We start from the raw sequence: 25,718 nt of genomic DNA on the forward strand, positions 1-25,718 counted from the left end.
TTTTACTTAAATTTTTAACATTACCATGAAATGACTCAGGATGTTTGAGAGTGGTTCCAACCTCTTTGGATTTCATATGCAGAAAGTAGAATTTTAGATCTCACTCAAAATCCAGCAGACTTAACAGTTTTTCAGGAATTCAGGATTCGATGGATTGCAATGTTTCCATTACATTTTGTCATGTACAAGGGTATGGAATTAGTATTTAATCAAGAGCACTAAGCCCTCTATGTACTTTAGAATGACTTTTAGACTCATCACTCCATTGTTTTTGAGTTTAGTTATATCAAAATACTATTCCAGTCTTTAGATTTCAGTATCTATTATAGTCTATTTTGCTTAGTACTAATTAGATTCTAGAATGATGAATGATGAATTTTAATTTTAAATCAATTTAGAATCTAGAATGATGAATGGTGAATTTAATTTTTAAATCAATGTAGATTCTAGAATGGTGAATAATGAATAATGAATATGTATCAGGGTATTTCATTATTGAATCTCGTGGTCTACGGATGAATCATTTGCGTATTATTAAGGATGATGAGTATGGATCAATGTATTTCATTACTTAATTCAATTATGTATGTATCATTGTATTTATGCTTTCATTATTGAATATGAATTTGAAATATATATATATATATATATATATATATATATATATATATATATATATATATATTAAAAAAATTATATACCCCGACGTCCCCCCGTCCCCCCTAAATTTCCCTAAAATTTGAGGGTACTCCCACACGTCTCTCTTGTGCGTCTCCCCTCACCCACGTCTCCCCGTCCCAAAGTCTTGGTGGAACATTGGCCCAGAGCAAGGAGTGTATTTCTGGGCAGCCAGAGAATACGCAGAGAGAGATAGAGGCCAGTAGAGATCAGATTGTTTGCCAGAGAGTTAGAGAGCTGAGATAGCAACAATAGACCAAAATTCTTGCTGAGTTCTACAGCTAGCAAAGCCACCATTCCAGCAGTTCAAATTGCTGGGCTAGGGGACAATACAGAGGCCACTCAACAGTTTTTTGTGGAGCTTAGGAGCAGGTGTCTTAGGCCAAGAGCTCACCTGGGAAGTTAGGAATTGAATAGCAAGGGTCAGCCCATCACTTTGGGGACATTTCCGGGAGGATTTACAGGCAGTCTCCCCAGTTCACCGAAACTCTCATCTAACCATCACATCATGTAGATCTTCTCGTTCTGGTTCCAACGAGCTATTACACTAAGGTGTTCTGCCACGTATTCCTCCCGAAATGCCACCTTAACCGTAATTAATTGAGTCAAACCCACTAATAACTCATTTTTTTGAAAGTTGTCGGAATGCGCTGGAACGAAAAGCAAACTGTGCGGATGATGGAATATACCAAGCGAATGTCGTTGGAACTCATACAAACTCCTCAAAACACCATTGGTACCCCTGATGACATAACCTGCTCCACAGACTTGGCCATGCACTGCCCTGGAAATCCACCCTGGCTGTACTTCGAAGAAGAATAAAAAAGGGGACATGAAAAATAGTGTCCACATGGCCTTGTAAAATCCATAAGGGAGCCCAACCATACTCTTGCCATTTTTCATCGAAGTAAGAGCACCAAAAAGCTCCTCCTTCAAGAAGTTCCTGTCCAACCTGTTCCAAGGATACTAGAAACCTGACAACAAACATTTCTAGCAGCCATCACCTAATCCATTAGAGAATAAGGATCCTTCTAAGGTTGGAGGAATTATGTGTATTTCTTGCATAATACAATGCCTAATTGCATATTCTCTGTGTTACACTGTTAGTATAAAGTTTGTGCAGAATATGGCTTAAACACAGAGTATGGCTTAAAGAAGACTTGTAAAACAGCTGTTATCTTGGGAGCTCATAGTTTCTAAGGGAATGCAGAGAATTTCCTGCAATGTTTTTCTATTGATTTAGATTCAAATCCTGTAGATTTATTCAATGCAATTAATACGTACAATGGCTTTCCATGCAGGCACTTTTGCATTCTGTTCCTTCCGGAAAAATGATAGTCATTGACTTGTTTGCGGAAGTGAAGCCTATATGGAAGCGCTCTGAGCAGTTCTATGGGACTCCTTATATCTGGCAAGTATTTCTACGATTGATGTTCGTATTTTCATAACATACTTTGCCTCAAAGAAAAAAAAGTTGTTTCTCTGCATCTGAATAAGAATTAACTAATGCAATGTGTGATTTTTTAGGTGCATGCTGCACAATTTTGGTGGCAATATTGAAATGTATGGAATACTGGATGCCATTGCATCTGGACCTGTTGACAGTCGTACAAGTCAGAATTCAACCATGGTATGTGCAGATACTGATAAAGTTTTCAACCCTGTTTACAATCAAGTATTAATCTTCAGTATTCCTGTGAGAAATATAGTTTATGATAATAAGTATGAGTTCAAATAGGGCTTAATTTTTACAAGGTTCCTGTTGCAGTATATCAGACAGTATCTCATTTCATTTACTTCTGTTGTTTTTTTTGGATTTTTGTTTGCACTGCCACCTAAATATGTCGATGGCCATCTTTAATTATATTTTTGTATTTTGTTTTCCGGGTCCTATCCTTTTTGACAGTTTTCTTCACTACCCCATGTTCAATGATTGTCTGATTTAGTTTAAATCCAGTAACTGAACTTTTCTTGAATTTGCTGTTTTGAAACATTTCGTCTCTGATTGTCTTAAGCTACGATCTTCAAATCCAGGATCAAAACTTCTTGCAGTGGTTGTTTTGGAGGTTTTAACTTGAAGCCTTTTGCTTATTCTGATTTTTTTTCTCATCGAGACATGTTTTGTATTTTGCTACCAACCCTTTTAGATTCTTGTATGCTTGATAAATCATATTTCTTTTTCATGCTCAATAGTACTGTGGTCTATTCAGGAAAAATTATGATCTGTTGAAACTTGAATTTTCAACCATCTTAAGGATATTATGTTTCTAGCCATTTGATTCTTGTACCTTCAATAGAAAAGCATTTGTTTTTCATGCTCAAATATTTTACTATGTCATTTTTGGGAAAACTAGGTTCTGTTAAGTTATCAACTATCTGGATTATGGAGCTTGTTTTTATATTTATACCATAGACTAAAGGAGCTATATTACAAATTCCTTATATTTATCTACTGGTTGGAAGGTTGGTGTGGGCATGTGCATGGAAGGCATAGAACAGAATCCAGTGGTTTATGAACTAATGTCAGAAATGGCATTCCGTAATGAGAAAGTACATGTTGAGGTAATGCAGCTTATTGTCTTTATTATGCCCCAAGTCTAGTATAAAATAGCAATTATGATGTCAATTTTTCATCATCTTTAACTTTTGGATGCATGAGTTCGAATAGATTATAAAACTTAAATTCACCTTTTTAATCGTTGTTATATATGTGATAATTTTACATGGGGTAAAGATAGACAACTAATAAACTTAGGAAAATCCACAATGCAAAGATGCGTATGGGACTGTTCCCACAAAATATAGCACCCTCGTGCAAAGCCTCATTATGGAATCTAGATTGAGAGCAACATTGGGATAGTTATCATTGTCCCCTGAACAGCCACTCCTCTGCTTTTTGTGGTGGGATACAATCCTCACAAGGGAGGTTTCCTCACTAGCTCCTAGGGATTAAGTAACTTAAATAGTCTTAGGCTAAATATCCTCTAAGTGTTCTACTACAATTCAACCAAGGGTAGTATACAATGTGTTGTCGCACAGATTGTCACGACAACGCTCAGACCGGGGGCTGTCACCTTGATCCCCAATCTCTCCGTTTAAGCCTGTCTCCCATGGCTAAAGGGGGTAGACCCTATGGGGCAATGGATGACCAACTGTGGACCAGTTGGGTTGGGAGACACAAGGGGAAAAAGCACTTAATTGATTTTATAAGTTAATAGACCAATGCCTTATGAAATAAATGATTAAACGATTATTTATCGAATGCTGCAGAAATATGAACTCATTAATAATCATTTACCATCAAATAACTCAAACAAAGATTAACTTTTACCAAATGCGAGATAATCGATAAATGCTCAATGGCTTAACAATATTCCAGCAATTAAAATTCGAAAGATTAAATGCTTTAGATAACCACGTAATTTTAAATGCTAACCAGCTACCACTTTCATATAGCCAACTTGTAAATAAACATTTAAGTACGTTTAGCTATAGAAAAATGGAACATAAACACCACAAAAAGACACCAAAATGATTTTTTAATTTTTAGCTAAGCTTTTCAAAAAAAATTTATTTATTTTTTATTTTTTATACATTTTTTATATTTTTTAAATGTTATTTTTAAAGTCAAAATTCAAACCAAACAAAACTAATTAAATCTAAAATCTAAACTAAACCAACACCTAATCTATATACACAATATATAAAATCTAAAAAAAAAATAAACTTTAAATCTAAAACCTGAAAAAAAAGAAAACCCTTTTTCAAAATTATGAGACTTTTTTCCTTTTTTAATTCTAAACTTAAAATCAAAATTGAACAAAGCTGGAATCTAAAGTATCTAAAGCTAAACTTTAAAATTTTATTATTTTTATTATTGATTTTTTTATAAAACTAAAATCAAAACTAAATTTAAAAAAAAAAGAGACGGAACTTTTAGATTTCTAAACTATTAACAAACTTTAGCCTAACGCATATGCACATATGGTGACACAAAACACCTACGCCAAACTTGAAAATCGATTAAAAAAAAAATGATACGCTAACCTCAGAATCTGATCATGCCAACCACGCAAAACAAATTTTCGACCCTTTTTTGCTTGTCATTTGATGCGTAGGTTCGAAGAACGATTGGTGACGGCAACTGAAGGGAGACTTGCATGCAGGGATTAGCAAGTTGACGGATTGTTGGAGTAGGAACTGCGTTTGCAGGTTAGGGATTGCAGGTTTTAGCGTGGAGGAGGTACGTTGCACGGAGGTAACACGCAGAGAAGGAGCTGCGTGGGTGAGTTTGAGAAAAAAGGTTGCAGAAGGGGCAGCGTGAGAGGATTTCGACGAGGAAAAGATCGAGCTGCGGGCATAAAGGTGGACACAACTACGTGAAGAATGCGTGCAGATCTAGAATGGAGCAGAAAATGACTGCGTGGATACCCAAGACAGAGGCTGCGTGTGAGGGACAGAGCCAGGAGATACGCAGAGGTAGGGATGCGTACAACAGCTTAGAGCTGCGATTCTGCAGGTTTGAAAAAAGCTGAGAAAGGTGATGAAATGAAGCTGCATGCAGATGCGTGGAACGCTGAATACGCCAGTTTTGTGCAGGCTGAAGGGAGCAACAATGCCTGTAATCCAGAAAATTGATTGAACCTTTAAACCCTTCCTGCTTCAGATTGCATAATGGAAACCTTGATTGCCTGATGGAAAACCTTGAAGAACTTTTTTAAAATCTATACTTGCAACCTGTAATGGCAAAAACAGAACATCAAGAAACAAAACTGAAAACCCTAAAAACCAGTTACAATATTTACAGATTTATGACTCTACAACAGCCAGATTTGTTAGTAATCCACAGAAATATTTTCAGAACTTTAGATTTACTATGAGGCACTTCAGAAAACTTCTCATGCATTCAAAAGATAAATTAAAATGATAGACCTAGAATTAAAACTGGTTGGGCTCTTCAAGAAAATGCTTTGCGGGAGTTGGCTGGTTCAGCCGAGAACTTCCCCAAACGCCCACTGATCTTCTCAATCTAGATTTCCTGCACAACTCACTTCAACCATCAATAAAGAGGGAAAAAACAGTACTAAATTCCAGATCTAATGGAGATACCTGCCATTATTTCCAGAAATTCTACTACCATTAAAACCCTAGTGAGTGAACAAGATACCTGTGTTCAACATCACTCTTCATCAAGCTATTACCAATGGCTAAAACTAAATTTATGCAGAAAAATGAAACAGCTTACAACACTTCAGGAGAGTAACACCAACAAGATTTCAACCCCAAAGTCTTTCTTTATTGCACAAGAAAAAGTTTACAAGAGAGCTTTCTTCAGCACAAGACTCACAGATCGAATGATCTCAAATGACCCCTAGCACCCTATTTAAAGGAAAAAATCCCAACGGCTAGTTCGAGTGATCCATGTCAAACTAATCTCGACCGTCGATGAGGATCAAGATTTCTTTTAATCTCATCCGTCGAATTTTTAAATGCATTTTAATATATTAAAAAATTAAAATTCTGCATTTATTTACTCAAAAATTTGACTTATTATTATTTTATTTTTTTAATTTATTTTTTAAAATTTTATTATATTTTATTTTATTTTTTTAATTATTTTAATTTTATTATTATTTTTATCTATTTTGATTTTTTAAATTTTTAAATTTTTAAATTTTTTATTTTTGGATCCTCGAACTTAGCCTTTGGAAAAATCACCTAGGACTTAGGACTTATGAGGGGATTAAAACATTTTCTAACCCTCATGACACTTTATATCATGACTTTTACAATTTTACATCTCAAGGGGGAAAACCCATTTGACATAGACCCTCATAGACCACCCAGTTCTGCGACCAAACATAATCTAGTAGACCAACACACTAGGATTCCCCTAAGATTCTAATGACAAAATTCATTCCGGCTTTGGGGTTAGGCTGAAGGAAAACTCTGCTGATCATGGATTGATGAGACAAAAAACCTTCCAGAACGTAGATTATCACTAGAACATTAGGTCCACCTAGGCAATTTACATACATGACTCATATCTGCTAAAATTATTTACAATTTACACATGCAGACTGGGTTTACAACATAACACGATCAGGTTGATGATGGAAGTCGAATGGCACGGACACATCGATCAAGCGCTATCCCTTTTGCGAAAAAAAGGGGTGTACTGCTATGGGTAGTTGACACGTAGTGGTCAACATCTAGCTCTACTTGGGGACACGTTGCTGCACTGTAGGAATGTGAGAATCCAGAATCTGCACCCACGCAACACACAACCAAGAATAAGTAGCGTCCATCCAAAAATCATCATATAACATTAAGCACATGAAAGATATAAGCTCTTCATTTATTAACTATCTAGTAACAAGGAAAGTAAATCTAATTCTAAAACAGAAATAAAATGTTGAAATGACAAGGAGTAGGGTTAGAAATACAATACAAAGGATGCCCCATGGCATCAGATATCATCTTTGAAGAACAACTTGAGCATTTGGCCATTTGCAGGTAGATCAAGTGGTTCGCCATCCAATCTGCTCAAGTGGAATGAGTTTGGTCTAGCTATATCTCGAATGGTGTATGGTGCCAGCCACAAACTGTCGAACTTCTTATGTTTTCCTGGTTTTTCATTCTTGCGATCCCAAAGAAGTGCCATATCTCCCACCTGCAAAGGTCTAGATCGAGAGAATTTATCAAAGCTTTTCTTAATGTTAAATTGATTTTTACATATAGCATCAAAAGCTGTCCTACGAGCTTCATCTAACTCCACAATCTGATCTATTCTATTTTGAACAACATCTTTATTAGTAGAAAAATGTTGAAGGAGTTGATAAGTTGGCAATTTCAGGTGCACAGGTAAGGTTACGTCCAAGCCATAAACTAATTCAAAGCGAGATTATGTGCCCATAAAGCATACTTGATTTTTCTATCCCATGATCTCTTATTATCTCCTACTATCTTCTTGATAATGGTTATGAGATTCTTGTTACTTGATTTAGCCAGACCATTACCCTGAGGATAGTAATTTGATGAATGAGATAAGATAATGCCATATTTGAAACAGAAAGATGAAAACTCTGAAGAACTAAAAGCCTTGGCATTATCAGTAGTGATCTTATCAGGGACACCAAATCTATTAATGATATTATTTTCAATGAAATCCATAATAACCTTTTCAGTGGCATTCTTAGCAGGAATGGCTTCAACCCATTTAGTGAAATAATCAGTAGCAGTCAAAATCCATGAGTAGCCATTGCTAGAATTTTCATGGAACTTCCTGATGAAGTCCAGACCCCAATGCTGAAAAGGTGCCTCTACAATGACAGGTTGCAGGGGCAGGGCAACAAGCTTCTGTTTCCCAGTGAACAGTTGACAGGCTTGACAAGTCCTAACAAACTTATGCACATCAGAAAAAATTGAAGGCCAATAATAACCAGCTCTCAGAATTTTGTGGGCAGTAGTTCTAACAGCATAATGACCACCACAAAATCCTGAATGGAACTCAGAGATTAATTTCTTGGACTCAATTTCATCAACACACCTAAGCACTATGCCCTCAAGATTTCTCCACCCAAGGCCATCCTTCATAGGGCAATACTTAGTGGCTTTTAGTCTAAGAGCCCTTCTCTCATGAGCAGCTAAATGGTTAGGACATGTAAGATTCATCAAGTAATAAATAATGTCCTTGTACCACTCATTCTCTCCTAATCTTTGCAACTCCGACGAAGATAGATCGCTAAGACAAAACAAACCAAGAGTCTTTCCGTTACTTTCAGTCAACATTTGAGCCAAACCTTGGCCTTTGACTAGCTTGGTGGGTCTGATCTCTAAATCATATTCTTGTATTTTAGTAACCCATCTAGTGTGAGTCCCTAAGCAATTGGTTTGAGTTAATATATCTTTAACAGCAGAATGTGGAACAAAAGCAATGATTTTAGAATAACCCACATAAGTTTTGAAGTGCTTAAGAAACTTGACTAGGGCATAAGCTTGCTTTTCCATGGTATTGTACTTCAATTCGGCATTTTGAAGCGCTCTACTCATGAAATCAATAGGCTGCTCGTGACCATCCTTATTTTTTTGTAACAGGACACCAACAATGGTATCTTCGGAAGAGAAAGAAAAAATCATGAAATCCTTGGAATAATCGGGACTAACTAAGATGGGAGCTCTTGCAATAGCACATTTGATTTCTTGAAAAGCCTTTTTGCCGTCTTCTTGCCAAACAAATTTTACATCTTTCTTCAGAAGACTTTGAATAGACTTAGCTATTTCTGCATAATTTGGAATAAACCTTCTAAGAAAATTTGTCTTTCCAAGGAAAGACTGAAGGGATTTAAGATTATGAGGAAGATGAATCTTTTGGATTGCTTCAATTCTTTCAGGATCAATCTTGATTCCATCCTTAGAAATGATATGGCCAAGTAATTTCCCTTCGGTCACTCCAAAAACAGACTTAGCTGGATTCAAAGAAATCCCGTATTCTCTACATCTATAGAAACCTGCCTAAGATGATTTATATGACTAATACCATCTTTAGAAAATACAGTAAGATCATCTTGGTAAATCTCAATAAATTTCCTGATTAACCCCTTGAAGGCATAATCCATAGCCCTTTGAAATGTAGCCCCAACGTTGGTTAATCCAAACGGCATTCTAATGTACTCAAAAGTACCCCATGGTGTGGTGAATGTGGTTTTGTGACGATATTCCTTTTTAACCCATACCTGATTGTACCCAGAAAAGCCATCTAGCAACGACATCATTCTAGAATCGGTTACTCTTTGCAACAAAGTCTCCATGTTTGGCAAAGGGTAATTATCTTTTTTGCATGCTAGATTAAGATTTTGAAAATCGACACAAAGCCTTATCGTACCATTCTTTTTCCTAACGATCACTAGATTCGAACACCACGTCGAATGCCTTGTTTGAGCGATAATTCCAGCCGCAAGCATTTTCGCAAGCTCTTTCTGAACCAAAGGGGCTAACTTAGGATTAATCTACCTAAGTTTCTGGCGAAAGGGTTTAGCATTTTCATCTTTTAAGGGGATAGTATGTTCCATAATATCTTCCCTATAGCCTTTTAATTCATCATAAGAAAAAGCTAAAACATCTCGATATTCGCGAAGTAAATTAGTTAACTTTTTTCTTTCCTCCACACTAGTACCTTTACCAATTTTAACAATCTTTGGGTTCTCAGGAGTACCAATGTTTATCTCAAGATATTCGCCTGGGTCCATTTTATTTTCCTCTCTCAACTTCGTGGCATCATGACGATCAAAGTGTTGCTCTAAGGCAACCACATTCCTAGGAGTAGGATTTATGATATGCTCATGATTTAAAGATCCATCCTCCTCAGAATCTATCCGGAAATCTTCAAACTCATCCAGACTATTAAGAAAACGAATGACTTGTTTTTCATCATTAAAGACTTGCCAATGCTCTGAGTTATCTGGAACAGATGGTCTAAATATTACTTCCATTTTGATCTTATCCTTAATTAGCTCATCAGATAACTGGAAGGTAGTAGCAGCTACGACAAGTTCATCCACCAAACTATTTTGCTCTCTTGGGATAGCTTCGAGGTCAAGGGCATCAAAGTGCTCCATAGTATCCCACACAACATTTCGATAACTCCTTAATCTTTGATTTTTACATGTGAATTTATTTTTAAGCTGCATGATAATTAAATCAGAATCCCCTTAATGCTAAGCAACTTAATTTTCAAAGACTTCGCCAATTCAAGACCCAACAATAAAGCCTCATATTCAGTGACATTGTTGGTTGCTTCAAATTCTAATCGATAGGCAAACTTGAAAATGTGATCAAGAGGAGACTTAAGCACTATTCCAGCACCTTTACCATGCCTAGACGATGCACCATCAAAATACATTTACCAAACTCTATCATTGAAGTCCTTAATCTTATCATTAGGAGGAATTATGAAATTAGACATGATAGCATAATTCCCAATGTCAGATTGTTCTTTAATTATCTCGTTGTGAGGTCTCTTAGGATCTTCAACATGGAATTTTCTTTCGGGCTCTCTATTAAGTCTTACAAAACCATCACCTCTAGGAGAAGGAATCGTAGCATATGACCAATTCATTTGAATACTTCCTCCTAGATCAGGGGCCCACTTTCTGGATAAAAGCATACCCCAGGCATCAGGCACATCAACAACAACAATATCCATAACAATCATGATGTCTGGGTAAACTGATAGATGAATTTGTAAATCTTTGATCAAACCATGCACTTCAATTTTCCTAGAATCCATGGCACATATGTTATAGTAGGGTCTAGAAACTCTTAAGTTAAGTTGTTCCATGACCCTCTTAATCATGACACAAGTTGATGCGCCAGAATCCAACATGCAATTATTCAATTTATATCCATTAACTAACAAGGTGATAAAGAAAGGTTGGTGATCTTTGTTATCCGCATCTAAGCTTTGCAAATATATGGGAGCATCGTGATAGTCGACTTCTTGGGTCTTCTGTTGAGAAATATTTATTTGAGGACCCTAAATAGCTTTTAGTAACTTATCTCTTTGGGAAGGGATTTTAGCAATCTCAGAGATAGGAACCCAGATTTTTGCATTGTTAAACCAACTTCCCAAATTGACATCTAATCCAGAGTTTAAACCAGGGTTAAAGGTTCGAGGGGGAATTTGATTCCCGCTTTGATCTTTATCCCTTCTTTGTAGGTTAAACCATTATCTCTAGCAATTTCCATGATTTGTTCTGGAGAGGGTTTTTCACCATATAATTTAGCCAAAATGTCATCTTCATTTTCAAGGTTATTTATACTAAAAGCTGATGAAGGATTCATAATGTCACGACTATTTTCCTTGACCTCTATCCAATCATCCATAGACAAAGGAAACTTGTTACCCACTACATTTATTTGATCACCTGCCCCAAACATTCCGCTATCTAAGATTCTTCTAACAATGGGACAAGTGGCCTCTTCATGAAGAGCATCACAAACCCGACAGTAAGGTGGAGCATTATCGACCAAATTAGTAAGCGGATTAGGAGGTCTTTGCTCACTAGATTGACCCTTCTTTTGCCAATTGTTATTTTTGTTATTATTATTTCTAGGTTGGAAATTTTGCGTTTGTGCTCTTTCCATTTGGACCAACCTATTCTGCAAAGTAGCTATCTCCTTGTTATGATTAATTTCCATGCTTTCAATCTTTTGGAGCAAGTTCTGAACAAGCTCGCTTTCAGGCTCTTGAACTGCTTTTTCTTTAGGTTCTCTTAGTTTCGTAGTAGCCCTATCAAAACCTGGGATCTCAGATTTCCCAGATGCCGCCTTGTCCTTTTCAAGCTCTATTGCTAAGACTTGGCAATCCCTATAATCATTAAGTTTAGCATGCCTTAATTCATAAGAGGGCTCAGGACCAAAGGCATCAATGTAAAAATCTCGAAGAGATTTGTCGGTAGGTTTATAATCTTGAGGTAATTCTTTAATAATATCATTAAACCTTTTGTTAAACTCTTCAACGGTTTCATTCTCTCTCTTTTTTATTAGGCTAATAGCTTTCACGAGGTGTCTTCCTTCTCTCTTATCTCCATATTTTTCCTTGAAGGCATCAATGATCGATTGTAAGGAATCAAATGAATTTCGAGGTTTTTTTGAAAACCAATCATAAGCATCGCCCCCAAGGTTAAAATAAAAAGAGTCATTCTAACATCCTCATGATCGAAATCAACAGACCTTGCGTACTTAGCCATCCATATACTAAAATCTCTTAGATGCGAATTAGCACTAATCGCATTATCTCCCTGAAAGCTAGGCAACTTATCTATCCCAAGTGCTGGAAGATCATTGGGATACCCTGGGATGTTAGAAAAATCGCAAGGGGTATATATATTCATGATGTCGTGCCCAACTGGACTAGTAAAAAGCAAATGGATATCAGAGAGGGCTTCTTGTCCAAGGTTAACAAGAAGTGTACGAGAAGAGAGTTTGTGTAATCGTACCCTAAGAGCCCTTTCAGGATCAGGAGCAGGATTGCACAGACTACTTGGATATCTTCTAGTATACACTCTTGTAGATGATATATGAAGTGGAGTCGCCACCCGGACAGGAAGTGAAAACACGGAAAAGCTCGAAAGGAAAGGACCAAGGACAAAAAAAACTCTATCCCCGACAACGGTGCTAAAAATGTTATCGCACAGATTGTCACGACAACGCTCAGACCAGGGGCTGTCACCCTTATCCTTGATCTCTCCATTTAAGCCTGTCTCCCGCGGCTAAGGGGGGTAGACCCTATGGGGCAATGGATGGCCAACTGTGGACCAGTTGGGTTGGGAGACACAAAGGGAAAAAAAGCACTTAATTGATTTTATAAGTTAATAGACCAGTGCCTTATGAAATAAATGATTAAACGATTATTTATCGAATGTTGCAGAAATATGAACTCATTAATAATCATTTACCATCAAATAACTCAAACAAAGATTAACTTTTACCAAATGTGAGATAATCGATAAATGCTCAATGGCTTAGCAATATTCCAGCAAATAAAATTTGAAAGATTAAATGCTTTAGATAACCACGTAATTTTAAATGCTAACCGGCTACCACTTTCATATAGCCAACTTGTAAATAAACATTTAAGTACGTTTAGCTATAGAAAAATGGAACATAAACACCACAAAAAGACACCAAAATAATTTTTAAATTTTTAGCTAAGCTTTTCAAAATTTTTATTTTTATTTTTTTATTTTTTATTTTTTATACATTTTTATATTTTTTAAATGTTATTTTTAAAGTCAAAATTCAAACCAAACAAAACTAATTAAATCTAAAATCTAAACTAAACCAACACCTAATCTATATGCACAATATATAAAATCTAAAAAAAAAAACTTTAAATCTAAAACCTGAAAAAAAAAGAAAACCCTTCTTTAAAATTATGACACTTTTTTTCCTTTTTTAATTCTAAACTTAAAATTAAAATTGAGCAACGTTGGAATCTAAAGTATCTAAAGCTAAACTTTAAAATTTTATTTTTCTTATTATTGATTTTTTTATAAAACTAAAATCAAAACTAAATTAAAAAAAAAAAAAAAGAGATGGAACTTTTAGATTTCTAAACTATTAACAAACTTTAGCCTAACGCATATGCACATATTGTGACACAAAACACCTATGCTAAACTTGAAAATCGATTTTTAAAAAAAAAATTGATACGCTAACCTTAGAATCTGATCATGCCAACCATGCAAAACAAATTTTCGACCCTTTTTTGCTTGTCATTTGTTGCGCAGGTTCGAAGAATGATTGGTGATGGTAGCTGAAGGGAGACTTGCGTGTAGGGATTAGCAAGTCAACGGATTGCTGGAGTAGGCACTGCATTTGCAGGTTAGGGATTGCAGGTTTTAGCGTGGAGTAGGTATGCTGCACGGAGGTAACACGCAGAGGAGGAGCTGCGTGGGTGAGTTTGAGAAAAATGGTTGCAGAAGGGGGCAGCGTGAGAGGATTTCGACGAGGAACGGATCGAGCTGCGGGCATAAAGGTGGACACAACTGCGTGAGGGATGCGTGCAGATCCAGAATGGAGCAGAAAATGACTGTGTGGATACCCAGGACATTGGCTGTGTGCGAGGGACATAGCCAAATGGATCGGTGGATACCCAAGACAGAGGCTGTGTATGAGGGTCTATGTCAAATGGGTTTTCCCCCTTGAGATGTAAGGTTGTAAAAGTCATGATGTAAAGTGTCTTGAGGGTTAGAAAATGTTTTATCCCCTCATAAGTCCTAAGTCCTAGGTCCTAGGTGATTTTTCCAAAGGCTAAGTTCGAGGATCCAAAAATAAAAAATAAAAATAATAAAAAATATATAAATAACAAAGAAATAATAAAATTTAAAAATTAAAAAATTAAAAAATTAAAAACTAAAATAAAATCTAAAATGATAAATTAAAAAAATAAATAAAAAAATTGAAAAATAAAATAAAATAATAAAATAATAAGTCAAAGTTTTGAGAAAATAAATGCAGGGTTTTAATTTTTTAATATATTAAAATGCATTTAAAATTTCGACAGATGAGATTAAAAGAGATTTTGATCCTCATCGACGGTCGAGATAATTTTGACATGGATAACTCGAACTAGCCGTTGGGAATTTTTCCTTTAAATAGGGTGTCAGGGGTCATTTGAGATCATATTCGATCTGAGAGTCTTGTGCTAAGGAAAACTCTCTTGTAGTCATTTTTTGTGCAATAAAGAAAGACTTTGGGGTTGAAATATTGCTGGTGTTACTCTTTTGGAAGTGCTGTAAGATGATTTATTTTTCGACATAATTTTATTTTCAGCCATTGATAATAGCTTGATGAAGATTGATTTAGGCACAGGTATCTTTCCTGATATCTGAGTTTTGAATGATAGTTTAGATTCTGAAATATAATGGCAGATATCTCCATTTGATCTGGATTTCACTATTGTCTTCTCCCTCTATGTTAATGGTTGATTTTAAGCTGTGCAGGAAATTTTAGATTTGAGTTTACCGGGCGTTAGGGGAAGTTCTCGGCTGAACTAGCCAACTCCCGGATTGCGTTTTTTGAAAGGGCCCAGCCAGTGTTAATTCCGGGCTTATCATTTGAACTTTTTACTTTTATGAATGCATGAAGGGTTTTCTGAAGTGCCTCACATTAAATTTAAAATTCTGAAAATATTTCTGTGGATTATTGATAAATCGGGCTGCTTAGAGTCATTAATCTGTAAATAATGTAAATTTTTAGCTGGTTTTAGGGTTTTCGGTTTTGTTTCTTGCACATTTTACTTCTCGGTGTTCGTTTTTGCAGGTATAGATTTTGAAAATGTTTCGGGGTTTTCCTTAGACAAATTTGAATACAAGGCAATTTAAAATTTACTGGAGAATTTGCAGCATTTTTCTGAACAAATTCGAGGTTTCAAAGCCATTTCTCTGCTGGAGTTTCATTGATAAATCCAAAATATAAGTGAGATTCATTTTTTGGAATTTGGGACATTTTTTGAGGGTTTCAGAATTGTTTTATCATTCTGGCATGCTTTAGAATTTTTCTTTGTTGTTGTGGTCACCCTCAATCGTTGCCCAGCACTCCCTTCCTCACGCTGTCAGTCTCAACGTATTTCTCAGCACCTCTATTTTCTAAAAAGAGTCCCCACGTCCCTCAAAACTCCTCATGCTGACTTGCAGTCGTTTCTCTGTCTAGACAACCATCTCCACACTGCTCTTCAAAACCCTTGCTTCATCGTTCTCGCCTTCATGCACTCAAAATCCCACTCTTATATCCATTTCAGCTCCACGCTTAACAGATCCACGTTTCCTCTGCGTGAAGCTCTTCCAAATGCTGCCCACATTGCTCAGTCAATCTGCAGATTCATTGTTTCCTTTTAAGCTCTCATCACGCTGCTCCAGCAAACCCCTTTGCTGCCAATCCGATCTCCCATCGTTCTGCCATCGAGTTTTTCCCTTACGCCGTTGTCTGGCAGATATGCACAACGCAGTCCAGCGTTACCTTACGCTGCCATCCCTGCCTGCAAATTAAACACTCGCATATCCCTCAGCCATCAACCTGCGGATTCATGCGCCCATCTTCATCAAGCTCTCAACGCCAGCCTTTCATCCCCTCCGTCGTGTTGTTCCTCCCGCCGTCACAAACCTGCAAACAACAAAGCAAACAAACGTGGTTTCATTTTTTTAGTGTCTGCGTGAGTAATTATGCGGGCTGGTATAGGTTTAGCGTAGGTTTTGTTTTGTTATGATATATGCGTAGGACCATAAAAAATAAAAATTCGATTTTTGTTTGCATTCATTTTTATTTATTTTACTTTTATGATTTTAAATCATTAAAATCTAAAAAAAATAAAAAAATTCTAAAACGTAAACATTTCAAAGCATTTGATTTTATTGTTATTTTGTATGTACATTACCTTATGATTTTTTATTTCGATCTATTTCGATCTCTTTTTATTTAGCTTTAGGTTTCATTAATTTTTATGTTAGCTTAATTTAGAATAATTAAATTTCGTCTAAGCTTCTTTTAGTTTTCGTTCAGTTTCGATTTTCGATTTTCATTCTTTTTTGTTTAATATTTGCCTTTAGGTTTTAGTTAGTTGATTTTATATTTTCATGTGTATGAGTTTTGATTTTTATTTTTCATTCCATTTTAGTTCTAGTTTGATTTTTTTGTTTTGATTAATTTTTGGGGTTAAAAAATAATAAATAAAAATTAAAAAGATTAAAAATTAAAAAATCCTAAAAAAGCATAAAAAGTTTTAATCCTTGGGGTTTTATTTAGTCTTGTTTTATTGTAGAATTTAGTTTATATTTAAAAACACAACTATATATATATATATATATATATATATATATATATATATATATATATATATATAGCATAAAAAGTCCCTTTTAGTTTCTTTTGATTAGGCTTTAGTTTAGTTTAATTTTGTTTTAAAAAATATATAAAAATAAAAAATAATTTTTTTTGAGAAAGCCTGAAAATTCATTTTTTGGCATCTTTCGTGGTATCGATGTTCCACTTTTCTATAGTTAAATGCACTTAATGTTTATTTGAAGTAGCTATATGAAAGTGGTAATTGATTAGCATTTAAAATTGCATGGCTATTTAAAGCATTTAATCTTTTCGCATTTTAATTGCTGGAACATTATTAAAGCATTGTGCATTTATTGAGCATCTTGCATCACTTGGGTTATTTGATGATAAATGATTGTTTTACAAGGTTCATATTTCTGCAATATTTAATAAATAATCATTTAATCATTAACTCCATAAGGCACTGGTACATTAATTTCTAAAATCAATCAGGTGCTAAATTACCTTGTCGTGTCTCCCAACCCAACTGGTCCACAGTTGGTCTTCCTTTGTCCCATAGGGTCTACCGCCCTTAGCCTCGGGAGACGGCTTAAACGGAGAGATCGGGGATCGGAGTGACGGCCCCCGGTCTGAGCGTTGTCGTGACAATCTGTGCGACAACATTTTTTGGCGTCGTTGTCGGGAATAGATTTTTTCTGTCCCTGGTGTTTCAACGACATTCTTCTTCTCATTTCTCATCATTCTTTCATCATTCTCATCTCTCATTTGAGCTGGCAGATTCAATATTTTTTGGCATCATTTCATCACCTTATCTTTTGTCATATCAACAACTTCTCTTCAATTCGTTTCTTGTTTGGGTGGCAACTTCATTTTATTTCTTTTATTTTTCCCAGACAAGAAGCCTCCCTCATATCTGCTTGTTTGTTGCTTTTTTGGATCCTAGAATTAGATTCATTGTTCAAGTGGCGACTCCACTTTTTTCATCTATTGATTTCCTTGAGCAGAGATCTCGTTCTATCATCCATTTGGGCCCTCATTATTCATCATGGATTATTCGTTTAAACCATGTCATTTTATTGATGATCTCCATGATTTTCCGGAAGAGGCCATTTCTAAATTACTTTTGTTCTCAGGTGGTGATTCAGTCGCTGTTAGAAAGCATTTAAACAAGTTTACTTGTATAATGATCATATATTGTAGACTTCCTCAATATAATCATGAAGATGTCAAAATGCGTCTATTTGTCCGTTCTTTAGAGGGTGATGCTTTGAATTGGTTTAACAATTGTCCTAAGGATTCTTTCACTTCTTTACAAGACATTGTCAATGCTTTTAAAGATAGATATGATGATCTAGATAGCTCGCCTTGTGACCCTAAAATTGTGCAACAGAATGAAAGTAATCTTATGAAAGGTTCATTTGTCGATGAAAGATTTCAAGACAATTCTTCATATCAGAATGTGCCATCCACCTATACCATTGCAGATCAAATCCATGATAGTGGAAAAGTAGGGACAAATTGTAAAATCAATGTCGACAATGAAAAGGAAAATCAGAAGCAAATTATAAAAGAACTAATGCGGCTGGTAAAAAATATGGAGATCAATCAAACTAATTTCGCCAATGATGTGAGAACTTTATGCACCGATCTGGAAAAACGTAATAAGGAGATGGAGATCATGAAAATTAAACACTCTGATTACATAACCAACATGCAAAATCAACATGCTAAGGAAATTGAGGCCATGAAAACTAATCATGACATAGAAATTAGTTTTATGCAAAGCAAGTTATCAGGGTTAGAAGAAAATATGACGACCATGCAAGCAAATCATCAGAAAGAGATAAACTATATGTAGCATTGCTTGATGACCATAAAGGAAAAGAACGATAAAGTAATAAAAGATATGGAAGCTAATCAGATGTCTTCAGAATAAGTTATTGACCATGGAAGAAGACCATGCAAGGGAAGTCAGTGCTATAAAGGTTGAACACTCTAATCAGATAGATGCCATTAAAATACAGGTTCAGAAAATTCAACAGCAGTCAGAGGATGCAAGAAACCAGGGAATGTCAATAGATCAGGAGCCTCTTTATCTGTTGCAACAAGCTCCATCTTATTATGAGGTCCTTTGTTTCATTGAAAAGTGGATAATTGAAGGTGACTTGGATAAAAGGGAAATTAATAATAAGGCTGATGCTCCCACGGTTAACCCACCAGTCATAGAAGATCAAGTTATAACTCATGGCACTTGTGAGATTGATCCATCATCCTTGGCAGGGTAGATGCCGAATGAAGAAAGACATGTCACGCATATCTTACATACTTCATCTAAGAGCTTTGAAGCAAAAAGTTCGACGTCATCAGTGATACAGCCTGCCACGAAGAAAAAGCACAAGAAAAAGAAAATGAGAAAAAGATTTGATGCATCAGACAGCCGCGAGCAGTTTGATTTTCGGATAGGGAAAAGTCCTACTGTATGCAGAATTGGACATGGCACATCCGATAAGCAACCGACAGATTTGCCTTAAAGCAGGCAAATGCTTAGTATACCTATATTGAACACATCTGATGCCATGGGGCATCCTCTGTATTTCTAACCCTACTCGTTTTTTCAACATTTTCATTTCTGTTTTAGGATTAGATTTACTGTTTCATGTTGTTAGACTAGTTAATAAATGAAGAGCTTATATCTTTCCTATGTTTAATGTTATATGATGATTTTTGGATGGACACTAATTATGTTTTGTTGTGTGTTGCGTGGATGCAGATTCTGGATTCTCACATTCCTACAGTGCGTCAACATGTCCCCAAGTAGAGCCAGATGTTGACCACTGCGTGTCAACTACTCATAGTAGTACACCCCCTTTTTCGCAAAAGGGATAGTGCTTGATCGACGTGTCTGTGCCATTCAACTGTCATCATCAGCCCGATCATGTTATGTTGTAAACCCAGTCTGCATGTGTAAATTGTAAATGATCGTAGCAGATTTGAGTCATGTATGTAAATTGCCTAGGCAAACCTAATTTTCTAGTGATAATCTACGTTCCGAAAGGTTTTTTGTCTCACCGATCCATGATCGGCAGAGTTTTCCTTCAGCCTAACCCCAAAGCCGGAATGAATTGTCATTAGAATCTTAGGGGAATCCTAGTGTGCTTCGAGTCTATGTAAAAGTAATTTGGAAATAACTCTAACTATTTGGTTAGGTTATTACAAATTGCTTGATCTGCTATATTATATTTGTGTCGTAGAACTGGGTGGTCTATGTCAAATGGGTTTTCCCCCTTGAGATGTAAAGTTGTAAAAGTCATGCTGTAAAGTGTCTTGAGGGTTAGAAAATGTTTTATCTCCTCATAAGTCCTAAGTCCTAGGTCCTAGGTGATTTTTCCAAAAGCTAAGTTCGAGGATCCAAAAATAAAAAATAAAAATAATAAAAAATATATAAATAACAAAGAAATAATAAAATTAAAAAATAATAAAATAATAAAATAAAATAAAATTAAAAAAATAAATAAAAAATTTGAAAAATAAAATAAAATAATAAAATAATAATAAGTCAAAGTTTTGAGAAAATAAATGCAGGGTTTTAATTTTTTAATATATTAAAATGCAATTAAAATTTCGACAGATGAGATTAAAAGAGATTTTGATCCTCATCGATGGTCGAGATCATTTTGACATGGATCACTCGAACTAGCCATTGGGAAATTTTCCTTTAGATAGGATGTTAGAGGTCATTTGAGATCATATTCGATCCGAGAGTCTTGTGCTAAAGAAAGCTCTCTTGTAGTCATTTTTTGTGCAATAAAAAAAGACTTTGGGGTTGAAATCTTGCTGGTGTTACTCTTCTGGAAGTGCTGTAAGATGATTTATTTTTCGACATAATTTTATTTTTAGCCATTGATAATAGCTTGATGAAGATTGATTTAGGCACAGGTATCTTGTCTAATCTCTGGGGTTTGAATGATAGTTTAGATTCTGAAATATAATGGCAAGTATCTCCATTTGATCTGGATTTCACTATTGTTTTCTTCCTCTATGTTAATGGTTGATTTTAAGCTGTACAAGAAATTTTAGTTTTGAGTTTACCAGACTTTAGGGGAAGTTCTCGGCTGAACCAGCCAACTCCCGGATTGCGTTTTCTGAAAAGGCCCAGCCAGTTTTAATTCCGGGCTGATCATTTGAATTTTTTTATTTTTTTTATGAATGCATGAAGGATTTTCTGAAGTGCCTCACATTAAATTTAAAATTCTGAAAATATTTCTATGGATTATTGATAAATCTGGCTTCTTAGAGTCATTAATATGTAAATATTGTAAATTTTTAGCTGGTTTTAGGGTTTTCAGTTTTGTTTCTTGCACATTTTACTTCTCGGTGTTCGGTTTTTGCAGGTTGCAGGTACAGATTTTGAAAAAATTTCGGGGTTTTCCTTAGACAAATTTGAATACAAGGAAATTTAAAATTTACTGGAGAATTTGCAGCGTTTTTTTGAAGAAATTCGAGGTTTCCAAGCCATTTGTCTGCTGGAGTTTCACTGATAAATCCAAAGTATAAGTGAGAAATTCATTTTCTGGAATTTGGGACATTTTTCTGAGGGTTTCAAAATTGTTTTATCATTCTGGTATGCTTCAGAATTTTTCTTTGTTGCTGTGGTCACCCTCAATCATTGCCCAACACTCCCTTCCTCATGCTGTCAGTGTCAGCATATTTCTCAGCACCTCTATTTTTTGCAAAGAGTTCCCACGTCCCCCAAAACTGCTCACGCTGACTTGCAATTGTTTCTCTGTCCAGGTAGCCATCTCCACGCTGCTCTTCAAAACCCTTGCTTCATCGTTCTCTGCCTTCACGCACTCAAAATCCCACTCTCATATCCATTTCAGCTCCACGCTCAACAGATCCACGTTTCCTCTGCGTGAAGCTCTTCCAAATGCTGCCCACATCGCTCAGTCAATTTGCAGCTTCATTGTTTCCTTTTAATCTCTCATCCCACCGCTCCAGCAAACCCCTCCGCTGCCAATCCGATCTCCCATCGTTCTTCCATCGAGTTTTTCCCTTACACCGCTGTCTAGCAGATACGCACAACGTAGTCCAGCGTTACCTTACGCTGCCATCCCTGCCTACAAATTAAACACTCGCATATCCCTCAGCCAACAACCTGTGGATTCATGCGCCCATCTTCATCAAGCTCTCAACACCAGCCTTTCATCCCCTCCGTCGTGTTGTTCCTCCTGCCATCACAAACCTGAAAACAACAAAGCAAACAAACGTGGTTTCATTTTTTGTGTCTGCGTGAGTAATTATGCGGGGTGGTATAGGTTTAGCATAGGTTTTGTTTTGTTATGATATATGCGTAGGACCATAAAAAATAAAAATTCAATTTTTGTTTGCATTCATTTTTATTTATTTTACTTTTATGATTTTAAATCATTAAAATCTAAAAAAAAAAAATTCTAAAACGTAAAAATTTCAAAGCATTCGATTTTATTGTTATTTTGTATGTACATTACCTTATGATTTTTTATTTCAATCTATTTTGATCTCTTTTTGTTTAGTTTTAGGTTTCATTAATTTTTATGTTAGCTTAATTTAGAATAATTAAATTTCGTCTAAGCTTCTTTTAGTTTTCGTTCAGTTTCGATTTTCAGTTTTCATTCTTTTTTGTTTAATATTTGCCTTTAGGTTTTAGTTAGTTGATTTTATATTTTCATGTGTATGAGTTTTGATTTTTATTTTTCATTCCATTTTAGTTCTAGTTTGATTTTTTGTTTTGATTAATTTTTGGGGTTAAAAAATAATAAATAAAAATTAAAAAGATTAAAAATTAAAAAATCCTAAAAAAGCATAAAAAGTTTTAACCCTTAGGATTTTATTTAGTCTTGTTTTATTGTAGAATTTAGTTTATATTTAAAAACACACACACACACACACACACACATATATATAAAGCATAAAAAGCATAAAAAGTCCCTTTTAGTTTCTTTTGATTGGGCTTTAGTTTAGTTTAATTTTGTTTTAAAAAAAGTCCCTTTTAGTTTCTTTTGATTGGGCTTTAGTTTAGTTTAATTTTGTTTTAAAAAATATATAAAAATAAAAAATAAAGAATTTTGAAAAAGCTTGAAAATTCATTTTTCGGCGTCTTTCGTGGTATGGATGTTCCACTTTTCTATAGTTAAATGCACTTAATGTTTATTTGAAGCTAGCTATATGAAAGTGGTAACTAATTAGCATTTAAAATTGCATGGTTATGTAAAGCATTTAATATTTTCGCATTTTAATTGTTGGAACATTATTAAAGTATTGTGCATTTATTGAGCATCTTGCATCGCTTGGGTTATTTGATAATAAATGATTGTTTTACAAGGTTCATATTTCTACAATATTTAATAAATAATCATTTAATCATTAGCTCCATAAGGCACTGGTACATTAATTTCTAAAATCAATCAGGTGCTAAATTTCCTTGTCGTGTCTCCCAACTCAATTGGTCCATAGTTGGTCTTCCTTTGTCCCATAGAGTCTACCCCCCTTAGCCTCGGGAGACGGCTTAAACAGAGAGATCGGGGATCAAGGTGACAGCCCCCGGTCTGAGCGTTGTCATGACAATCTATGTGACAACACCGCCGATTGCGATTTGTGATGGAGCTGTTAGTGCCGATAGTTTATGGCTATCGTGCGTCGAAATTTTTGCCCAGTTAGCGCTTTTTGGATCGAAATTGTAGGATCATGCCGAAATAATGCAATTTGTGGAGCGAATATTGGGAAAACTAAGAGAGGTCATAACTTTTCCAGTTTTTGACCAAATTGGATGCAAAAAGAGATTAAATAGCTATTTTTGAACATTCTGGACTTATTGTAGCAGGTTTCAGAAGCATTTGAGCATTGTAACCACATGTTTTTACACTTCTGAGCATAATAGAGAGGCCGAAGCCATTGGACGCTGGACCAAGGAGACATAGCCCAGGAGGGGTGAACTCCTTTATCATGTTCCTGTTGTAATGCGTTTTTGATGATGTTCTTTACATGTTTATGCTACTGTTTAGTCTCTTATTTATGTTAAATTGCTTATAAAATTAACATAAAAACTCATAATTTCACTTACAAAAATTCATGAATCCTTAAGCACAATGAAAACATCTTGTTTCTAATCTGAGGAGGATTTTAGCACAACAATCTAATATTGTAAATCAAATCTTTTTGGTATCATAGCTCTAGGTTTGCTTTGTGAAAGAAGGGTTTAACTGTTTGCAAGTTTATGTCATGCTTACAAGGTTAAAACACAAAAGAGGAGAAGGGAAGCTGGTTGGAAGCTCTGAAGTTGGGTCAATGGGAAGAAGAGCAAGGTTGCCATAATCTCCAACACTAGTTCAGCCTCAAGATGCAATTTAGATTCCAGAGATCATGTCTCATGAAGGAGAACCTACAAACATGACAGAAGATGAGAAGAACTTCAGAAAGGCTTTCTTTGATATGACATAGATGGTAGAGGTCCTCTATGAAGAGAGGAATACCAGGTTGCAAGGGGAAAGTTCCAAACCTCCTAAAGGAGAAGGTTCTTCAAGAGGAGGTAATGGAAATGGAGACAAACCTCCACCCTCTCCACCATCTTCTTCATCTTCTTCTTCACAAGCATCTTCACGCTCTTCCACTAACACAACCCTTACTCATATTGATCATCATACTTCAAAAGGAACTGGTAAATTACCTTTTTTAAAACTTGATGTTAAATTTGAGCTGCCCATTTATAATGGTGAAGTGAATGCAGAGAAGCTTGATAATTGGATTCGTCAGTTAGAGGTCTATTGCAAGATTCAAAACCTTCAAGAGGATGACATAAAGATTCAACTAGCTTCCTTGAGAATGGAGGGTGCAACACTGGTATGGTGGGAATCAAAGACCCAAGAGGAGATTAAAAAACACATCAAAAGACAATTCTACCCTCTAGTTTATATGCAGAAAGCCATCATGAATTGGAAGAACATTAGACAGCTTAAAGGTAAAAATGTGCAAGATTACACCCAAGAATTCAGAAAAAGGTCTTTGATGTTAGGTGTAGATTGTTGATTTTTGGTAGCATCAGATGTGCTCTAGCCTTGAAATTTGGAGGAGAGGTTGAGGCGCATGACATCTCGAAAACCCAGAAATCATTTTGAGAAATTCGATTCAGATGAGGAGTTATTAAAATAATTAATATTTTTAATGGGTTCCTAAGTCTAAACTAAGGAAAATAAAAATATTAATGGGTTTAATAAATATAAGGATGAGAAGCTTCTAAGAGACGAGGATCAAGTTTGTTTTAATCTTAGCCATTTGATTAGGGACTTAATCTCGATCATTGATTCATCAACAGTTAAAGTATAAGAGAAGACTTGAGGGTCATTTGGAGACACATCGATAAATACTCAGTATCTCAAGGAAATTTGATTCTCAAGGAAGTGGAGATCGATTCCAGAGGGAGTTGTAGGGTGGAGGAAGAGGAGGGTTTCAACAACAGGCAATGATCAAGGAGGAGGTGATGCAGGGGCAGTGGAAGACAACATAGAAAGAGAGATGCAAGGCCTACACTGGCTGACGCAGAGGGACGCAGAGCCACTCGGAGCCACGATGGGTCAATTAGAGTGACACATGGGTGATGCAGAAGTGGGAGCAGGGTCTCTTAAGTGTGATATGGTCTCAGAGGGAAAGTCTCGGGTGTTTTA

The 25,718-nt window shown here is 35.6% G+C and overlaps 1 protein-coding gene across 4 annotated transcripts in view; it reads left to right on the plus strand.

Moving 5' to 3' along the window:
- Nucleotides 1–25,718, plus strand: part of CYL1 (alpha-N-acetylglucosaminidase family / NAGLU family) — a 468,268-nt gene that overhangs the window by 281,406 nt on the left and 161,144 nt on the right. For 3 of the 4 annotated variants that reach the window (XM_089425378.1, XM_089425370.1, XM_089425372.1), the window contains exons 12-14: nt 1,980–2,089; nt 2,206–2,308; nt 3,142–3,240. In XM_089425378.1, the coding sequence (XP_089281504.1) occupies nt 1,980–2,089; nt 2,206–2,308; nt 3,142–3,240 (312 nt within the window). The remainder of the gene's footprint in view (nt 1–1,979; nt 2,090–2,205; nt 2,309–3,141; nt 3,241–25,718) is intronic. The other variant, XM_089425375.1, reaches the window with a different exon arrangement.

This window comes from Pinus tabuliformis, chromosome 6, assembly GCF_031772625.1.
Source record: "Pinus tabuliformis cultivar Carrire ecotype Pingquan chromosome 6, CPIR1, whole genome shotgun sequence".
Lineage (NCBI taxonomy): Eukaryota > Viridiplantae > Streptophyta > Pinopsida > Pinales > Pinaceae > Pinus > Pinus tabuliformis.